General features: G+C 61.7%; 1 protein-coding gene across 1 annotated transcript in view; it reads left to right on the top strand.

Annotated features, from left to right (window-relative positions):
• The window catches only part of FAM124A (family with sequence similarity 124 member A), an 85014-nt gene extending 76024 nt beyond the window's left edge, over positions 1–8990 (top strand). Inside the window, exon 4 of the mRNA XM_077855834.1 lies at positions 6081–8990. Coding sequence (XP_077711960.1) covers positions 6081–6749 — 669 coding nt within the window. The 3' untranslated portion in view covers positions 6750–8990. The remainder of the gene's footprint in view (positions 1–6080) is intronic.

Raw genomic sequence — 8990 nt, forward strand, 5'->3', positions numbered from 1 at the left:
GCAGCCATGTGCCAAAGAATGAGACTGGGCCACTGTTTGATACCGTACACAGAAATGAACTCCAAGCAGATTAAACACTTGAATATAAGAACTGAAATTAGGGATCCCTGGGTGGCGCAGCGGTTTGGCGCCTGCCTTTGGCCCAGGGCGCGATCTTGGAGACCCGGGATCGAATCCCACATCAGGCTCCCGGTGCATGGAGCCTGCTTCTCCCTCTGCCTGTGTCTCTGCCTCTCTCTCTCTCTCTCTCTCTCTCTCTCTATCATAAATAAAAAAAAAATTAAAAAAAAAAAAAAAAAAAAGAACTGAAATTATAAAAACCCCTAGAAGAAAACAGGTAAGCTGCTTGACATCAGATATTTTTTTTTTTCCTTTTTCAATTTGACACCAGGAAAGGCAACAAAAGCAAAAATAGGGAGTCTTCATCAAACTAGAAAGCTGCTGCACCACCAAGGAAACCATCAACAAAATGCAAAGGCAGCCTACTGAGTGGGACGAAATACTTTCAGATATTTATATCTGATAAGGAGCTAATATCCAAATATATAAAGAATTCGTATAACTCAGGGACATAACACCTGATTCTAAAAATGGGCAGAGTATCTGAATAGAGACTTTTTTTCCTACAGAAGACATTCAGATGGCCAGCAAGTACATAAAATTGTGCCCACCGTCACTAATCATCCATGAAATGCAAATCTCAACCCCAGATGTTAAACCCCCTCATACTCCTCAGAGTGGCCAGTATCAAACAGACAAATACCGTGTTGTCAAAGACACAGCGTCAAGGCCGTTGGTGGGAATGGAAATTACTGCAGCCCCTGTGGAAGATACTCTGGAGGTTCCTCAGAACCCAGAAATGGAATTCCCATATGATCCAGCAGTTCCGTTTCTGAGTGTTCATCCAAAGAAAATGAAAACACTAACACCAAAAGAGCCTTGCTCACACACACCTGTGGGCACCGCAGCATTATTTACAACAGCCGAGACAGAGAAGCCAACTGTGTGCCCATCAGTGGGCAAATGTCTAAAGAAAAATTTTTTTTTTTTCAGCCATGGAAGAAAGAAGGAAATCCCACCATTTGCAACAACACAGATAGACCTCAAAGGCAGTATGCTAAGCACAAGTCAGAGAAACACAGGTACCACACGATCGAACTTATTATATGGGGATTTGAAAACAAAACAAAACAAGCTCACAGATATGGAGAACAGAATGGTGGCTGCTGCCAGAATTGGGGGCTGGGGAGTGAAGCTGTTCAAAAGGTGTACTTTCGACGATAAAATAAATAAGGCCCCGGGACGTGGCACGGCTTGACAACTGCTGTTAACAGGACTGGCTTATCAATCAAAAACTGCCAAGAGAGCAGATTAATAGTTTTTGTTACAAGAAAAGATTCTTAGCTCTCAGTGCTGATAGATTAACTAAGCTCATTACGGTGATCACAACATATATGAACATAGAATAATTATGTCATATGAATAGTGTGTATATCAACTCTATTTCAATAAGATTTATTTTAGTAAAATAATGTTTAGGGGCACCTGGGCGGCTCATTCAGTTAAACGTCTCCCTTTGGCTCAGGTCAGGATCTCGGGGTCCTGGGATCAAGCCCCGGTTGGTCGGTTGGTCAGCTCCCTGCTCAGCGGGGAGTCTGCTTCCCCCTCTCCATCCATCTGCTCTTCCCACCTCCCCTCCGCAGCCCCGCTCTTGCTTGCTCGCACTCTCTCTCTAATAAGTAAAATCATTAAAAATAATAATTCTTAAATAATTTTAAGTTTTAAAAGTAATTTCAAAGACAACACAGGCTATATGAAAACTTCCCAGAGGACAGTGAAAGGAGAAGATGTATTTATCTTTAGAACAAAAATCTGATTTCTCATGTGAACCCATTGCCCAATTTCCTTGAGTTACCCCAATTTCTTTATTAGTCTGTGGGGTAAAAGTTCTACTGCTGTGTCGTTACGTGGTAGACAGCGCCACGTTGGCTGTGTGTGTGCCAGGGACAAGAGGGAGTGACCTTTCTGCGAACGAGGAGGTGAGGGTGAGAGAGAACCCCAGCGTCACCGTGCCCTGGAGGGTCCGGGCAGTGCGGCCTTCCCTGGGGATTGCGCCCACCTGCGGAAATAAGCCGACTGCCACCGGTTGGCCGGCAAGCAGGCTGCAGCTCCGACCCCCTTCCCTGAGCGCAAGCTGCCTGTGCTCCAAGGTGCGTGAGACGCTTCTGGGCCATTGCTGCATTTTAATTGTTTGGTGATTCCAGAGACATAAGCTCATCTCCCTGGTAGTTGCCTTAAGCAGATTCATTGCTCTAATGCTGTTCTGCTCCAAAAATAGCAAAAGGGGCCGGGGACCGGCTTCCAGTGAGTCCCGGTGAGTCCCGACCCTGTGTTGCCTCAAAGACAAAGAAGGTGACCCCACGGTGCATCGCCTAGGTCGCCTGCTGTCACCTGAGGCAGCCCTGAAGCCACCAGGGCGGAGAGGGGCTTCCCCGGAAAGGCGGGGTGCAGGAGGTGCTGGACTCAGAGGGTCACCCCCAGGGAAGCGTTAACTGAACCCCTGGTGAGTGGCTCTCAGCTGTAGCGATGCTGGTCCCTGTGGGACAAGCAGGGACCTGCCAGGAGCAGGGCTGGGGGAGCAGGACCTGGGGAGGGGAGCAGGGCCCAGGGGGAAGCAGGGCCTAGGGTGGAGGAGCAGGGCCCAAGGGGAGCAGGACCTGGGGGAGCAGGGCCCTGGGCGGGGGAGTAGGGCCCAGGGGGAGCAGGACCCCGGGAGCAGGACCTGGGGGGGAGAGGATCTGGGGGGAGCAGGGCCTGGGGGTGGGAGCAGGGCCCACGGGGAGCAGGGCCTGGTGGGGGAGCAGGGCCCAGGGGGAGCAGGGCCTGGTCGGGGAGCAGGGCCCAGGGGGAGCAGGGTGGGGGAGCAGGGCGCGCCTCTTGCGCCCCTGGGGCCTGAGGCTCCGCTGTCCCAGCGGCCTCCCCCATCGGTGCCCCACTCCCTGGCCTTAGAGCACACAGCTTCCTGTCCCGGGCAGGCCCCGAACGAGGCCCCCCAGGCGCCCCGAGAATCCCCGAAGGCAGAAGGAAGGAAGGCCGCTGGGGCCCCTGGGGCCCCCGGGACCCCTGACGGACAGGGCAGCTAACACGCTGCCTCTCGGGGCGCCTGGGGGGCGGGGGGGGGCTGCCTGCGGCCCAGGCCGTGACCCGGTCCTGGGTGAGCCCCGGGTCGGGCCCTGCTCTCCCTCTCCCGCTGCTGCTCCCCTGCTTGTGCGCCTTCTCAAATAAAATATTTTAACAAATAAATAAACACCCCCCGCCCTCCAGCATCCTGGTAACCAAGGACTTCTGCCCTCAGCCTCAGGACATCTCGTGTGTAGCCAAGCTCAATGCCCGAGCAAACCAGTTTGCGCAGCAGCACCCGCCCCCCCACCCTGCCGCCAGCAGCGAGGCCTCTCGGGCACAGGTGCGCCCCTTCCCCCAGGTAGGGCCCTCACCTGGCACCCGGGCGCGTGCTGGGGAGCAGGGTGCGGAGCGCGGGGTGCAGGCCCGGGGAGGCGGGGAAGCCTCCATCTCTGCCGCAGCTCCCCGCTGAGGCCCCCAGCAGCCGCAGCCCTGCAGTGGCCGCCCCGTCGGGTCTCCAGGTGCCTCACCTGTGGGCGCCCGGGGCCGCCTCCCGCCTGCTCCTGCCTATAGCCTCTCAGGAGGGCGCCTCCGAGCTCCCCGGAGCCCCCGGTCGGTCGGGAAGCACCTCTTCCGAGATTTTGCTCAAGCACCACCGGCCCAGGCCCCGGGCCATCACCTCTGCAGACCCCGCCTCCCCCTCCAGGTGGGCGCCCTCCCCTGGCCCACCCTGCGGCCCAGACCGTCCCTATCACCGCTCCCTTTATTGCACCTGGACGCCGGGGAACATCAGGCCTCCCTCAGAGCCCCCGGGCCTGGCCCCCCGCCATTCTGCACACCGCGGAGCACACAGAAGAGGAAGATAGAGTATCCGTGTGGGGCACAGGCTGCTGGCGACGCGGGTCTCCGAGCGCCTTTGATGAACCCACTGAGAACTCAAACCTGCGTGGGGAAGCTCTGCCTCCCGTCAGTGCTGCTTGAAAGATGAGTCGGTGGGTCTGTGGGATCGAGACCTACCTGCAGTCGGGCGGGGACCTTAGGAATCAACGAAGGGAACGGTCATATGTAAAAAATGACGCATAATTGAGACTCTGAGGACCAGCAGGTGGATTCCCGACCCAGTGGGTCCAGGTCCCCACCCAGGACGGCGCGAGGCTCCACTCCCAGTGTGGCCTTCCTCGCTGCCTCCAGCACCTACACTCTGATCCACCAGGCGGCCCCCGAGCACGTTCCTCACTCAGGTGCCCCCCCACCCCAGCTGGATTCTCACTCACCTGCCCCCCAGCACATTCCTCACTCACCTGCCCACCCCCCACCCCAGCAGGTTCCTCGCTCACCTGCCAGCAGTCAGCCTCTGCGTGGTCAGCCTCCGTCCAGCACCGCGTCCCCTCGCCCATGCTGTCCACCTGGAGGACAGTCGCCTGTCTCCAAGGCTCACCTGTGGGGCCACCTGTGCTCCCACTGGGCAGGCCTGGTCTCTGTCGTCACCGTCTCTTGCCTAAGCGACTTCTGTCTCCTGTCCTTCCAGCGAAACAGGTCTTTCACGTGGTCACAGACGGGGTCTCGTTGCCGCTTCCCCTCCCTCACCTGTAACACGTCTGTTACGCTCACCCCGAGTCCCGGGTGGCTGTGGGAAAACCTGGTTCCCCATCAACAGGGAAGCAAGGGTGTGTGCTGTGCAGGAAGGCCCAGGGGGTCACGGCCGCTGGGGGCCAGGAAGCACCCCCGCTGCGAACCCTCACTCAGCCCTTATTTCAAGGATCCAGAAGTTGGATGATCCTGTACTAGAGCCAGGCTCACTGTCCCCAAATCCATTATTTTGTTTAAAGATTTTATTTATTTGAGAGAGAGAGAGAGAGAGAGAGAGAGAGATGTATGAGCGGGGGAGGGGGAGAAGCAGACGCCCCGCTGAGCTGGGAGCCTGACGTGGGGCTCCATCCGAGGACCCCGGGGTCATGACCTGAGCTGCCCAGGTGCCCCCCAAATCCCTTAGTTGACGGAAACTGCGTGGTAGGGTTGGTCTGTGGGCTGGGCTCTGAGCTGGAGCAGAGGGAGGCTGAGAGCAGCAGAGCACCGACGGCAGCCCCCCCAGTCCCACAGACGGACACAGGCTCCCGCTGCACCGCGGGGGCGGGTATCGGGCCGAGGGGGCCCTGGGGGGGACAGTGCCAGGCCCCTGCTGCCCAGGCCCTGAAGGGAGAGCGTCCCAGGACTCGCTGGATCCATGCAGCACCTCCTGGGAGCCCCACGCTCCTCAGATTCGCTGCCGAGCCATGGGTGCCCACCCCTGGGCAGGCCCTGGCCGCCACCCACCCGTGCTGACCTGGACTGTGCCACCCCACCCTGGTCACCCCGTCCTCCCATGGGTCACATTCCAATGGTGGTGCTTTGGCTGGAGACAAGCCCATCCTTCCAGGGGTCGTACTGCACTTAGTGGTGACCCCCCTGTCCTGGCCCGGCTCGGCCAGGCCCCCACCACCCTGGCACATCCACGGAGCGGGCACCCCTCCTGTGGCCCTGTGGTCCTGGGGGCTTCACCTCCCCCGGGAAGGTTCAGGGAGATCCCCGGCTGAGGGGCCTGGTGCACCTGGCCCCTACTGGCCCCCACTCACCCCCACTCACCCCCACTCACCCCTACTGGCCCCCACTGGCTCCCACTGGCCCCCAGTTGCTCCCACTGGCCCCCACTCACCCCCACTCACCCCCACTCACCCCTACTGGCCCCCACTGGCTCCCACTGGCCCCCAGTCGCTCCCACTGGCCCCCACTCACCCCCACTCACCCCCACTCACCCCTACTGGCCCCCACTGGCTCCCACTGGCCCCCACCCGCTGTGCTCCCTGCACCCTGGCTGTGGGGTTGGGGGACTGCAGTGGCTGCAGCCACACCTGGGGGGGGGCTCCGGGGGACCCGTGACTGTGCTCCGCTCCAGCTAACCACTGTGCCCTCCTACCCCACAGGCGCAGAGGGCACTCAAGACCCCCAGGCCCGCCCGGAGCCCCCACCTGTCGGAGCAGGAGCCTCCTCCCCTGCCCTCCCCGAGCGGGAGCGTGTCCGGCCGCCACCAGCAGCCCCCCGCCGTCGGCCTCCAGCCCACGCCCGGCCCCACGGCCCGGCCCCACGGGCACCTGCCGGAGTTGGCGGGTCCCGCCGGCAGCGCCACCAGCCTCCCCTGGTCGTTCCAGAGAAGCAAGTCCCTGTTTTGTCTGCCCACGGGGGACCCGCCGCCGGGCTCCTCCGCGCTGCCCCAGTGGTTTTCCAGCAGCGGTGCCACTGGGCACAGGGCATCGGGGCGCGGGCACGGCCAGCTGGTCTCCGTGGACGACCTGGAGGGGGCCCAGGAGACGGACGTGGACACGGGCCTCCGGCTGTCCTCCTCCGACCTGTCGGTGGTCTCGGCCTACTCGGCGCCCAGCAGCTTCGGCCGCACCCAAGCCGCCCTGGGCCCCGGGGGGGTGCACAGCCATGGGCTGCAGCCCAAGGGGGTCCGAGAGGGGCCGCTGCCCACAGGGGGCGGGGGGGCAACCTGGGCCCCCCTCCCAGCCGTGTCACCCGGGCCCCCCCCGGAGCTCCCAGCCCCTGCGCCCCCGGGTCCTGCGGGCCGCGACGCCGAGGAGTTCTACATCTGACAGCCCTCGCCTGGCTCCGGGCACGGGCCCTGGTGCTGTGACCCGGGGAGTCCCCGTGCTCCTGGCCCCCCTCTGCCCGGACCGCGCGTCCCCGGGCACCTGAGCGCCGCCTCTTACCTGACAGGTGGCAGGCGGGCAAAACACCAGCGTGTCTGCGCACCTGGATTCTCCAGCTCGAGCCCAGAGACGCGTCGTTTGCCTCCTGCGCTCCCCCGGACATCGGGCTTCGTGCACTTAGTGCAGCTTAAATGCTTCGTGTAATTACTTGAGATGAAAAGCAAACCTAGTCAGCCGGAGCCGACTTGGCGATTTTTCACGCCAAAAAATGGAAGGAAAAGCAATTAAAGCCAAAAGGTGGAGTGTGGGGAAGCAAACAAGTGGCCTGTGCGAGAGATGGGTGCGCGGCCACGTGGACAGCCGGCTCCCCGGAGCCCACGCAGGTGCCCACGGATCCGGGTGGTGCTCCCAGCGAAACCCACACCGCCCGCCTGCTGGAAGAGTGACCGCGGCTGTCCGCGGTGGCGCCTGGCCCTGTGCACACCCAGAGACGTGGACTTAGGCAAAGGAACCCCTGTACCTTGGGAGGGGTGATCGTGAGCACAGACTCCCGGTGGGACCGAGGCAGGGCCTGAGAGCCAGAGGCCAGGTCTGCGTCCACCTGTCAACCACCGCGTGGCCCGAAGTCGCCAGGTCTGCGGGAGACGCCCTGCTCCCTGCGGGTACTTGGATCCAGGAAGAACCGCGCTCGCAGGTAGAGCATCAGGTGACCAGTCACGGCGGAGGGTCCTCAGACTGCTCCACGTCCAAAACCAGCATCCAAGGGCTGCGCGTGTTTCTGTATAAACGGCAGGAGCCGCATTTTATACCACGTTCTCCCGCAAAAGCGCATTGTCACCCCCTCCCCCGACCTTTTCACTTTTAAATGATTTGTATGATTTTTAGGTGACATTTCGGTGGTGCAGGTTAATAAACACCCCTGTCTTCTGCAGACGGGGAAGCTGGATAGGAAACGCCGTCCCGGACGCACGGTCTCCTCGCCAGCCTCCCCGAGGGCACGGAAGCCTTAATTGAAGCCGGAGCGCTAGCCCGGCCTCAGCCTCCGCCGCCCGTCGTCTGCCTCTGTGGAAGCACGAGGGTATTCAAGCATCGGCTCCCTCCCGCTCACGTTTACAGTCCCCAGGTCCCAGTGCCAAGTTGGCACGGGGTCGGGCAGGGGGTGCAGGCCGAGCTGGGCCTGGTCGCCGCTACCTTTGGAAGCAGGAGCATGGACGTGTCTGCCTTGCTGCTTTCCTGGTTGGGGCTCCTTCCTCCACGACTCATGGCCCGGCTCCCACGTCCCTGAAAGCGCCCCCACGTCTGGGCACAGCCTCAGGACCCCTCTGCCCTCCGCCCTCCATTAGGCCCCTGCCATCCCCGTGCGGGGGACCTTGGGTCCCATCCCCAACATCCTGGATATTCCTGGCCTCCAAATTATCATCTTCTCCATGTTACATAAATAAACACGCAAGCCTCTTCGAATCCCCAGCTGGGGAGAGCAACCTGTTTCTAGAAAGGGCTACATGACAGAGGCGGGGCTTGCCAGCCGCTTGGTGCGTGGTCGCGGGCCGTCCTGTCGGGCAGCATCCCCGCGAGCGAGCACGGGGCTGGGGGCACCGAGGGGCATCCCTCCGCGTCGCCGGTTCCCAGGCAGCCACTGCTGCCCGCCTCCTGGTCGGAGACGTGCCTCCCGACAGCTGGGGACGGGGCGGAGGGGGAGCAGCATGTGGACTTCAGGGACGGAAATACCAGGCCGGGCTGTGGACACACGGACGTCCTCCCACGAGCACGAGTCAGTGCGGCGTGAGCGGGCAGGCCGCTGCCACGGGGGCTCCTCTGGCTCCTCTGGCCGGCCGTGCCCGTGTCTGCCGCACGTGTGTGCACGCCCGGGCGGCTCCGAGGCTCCCTAGCACCCCCCTGGTAGCCCCCCGGAGCCCAGTGACCCGGGGGAGGCGGGCAGCGGAGCAGGACGTGCAAGATGCCCCCCACGCCAGGGCCGAAGCGGGGAGCCCAGCTCGGTCCCCAGCCAGGCATCCCCCCCCACCCGCCGCCCAGGCGGTGCTCAGAGGCGGCTGCACCCTCTGCAGAGACGGCCACAGAGACGCGTCGACAAGGGCCTGGCCCCCCGTCTGGCTGCGCCGGCGTCTCCCCCCAGCCTGACGGGAGAGGCTGACACACGCTGAATAAACTTGTTCCACTTGAAAA

Source organism: Canis aureus, chromosome 17 (assembly GCF_053574225.1).
Source record: "Canis aureus isolate CA01 chromosome 17, VMU_Caureus_v.1.0, whole genome shotgun sequence".
NCBI lineage: Eukaryota > Metazoa > Chordata > Mammalia > Carnivora > Canidae > Canis > Canis aureus.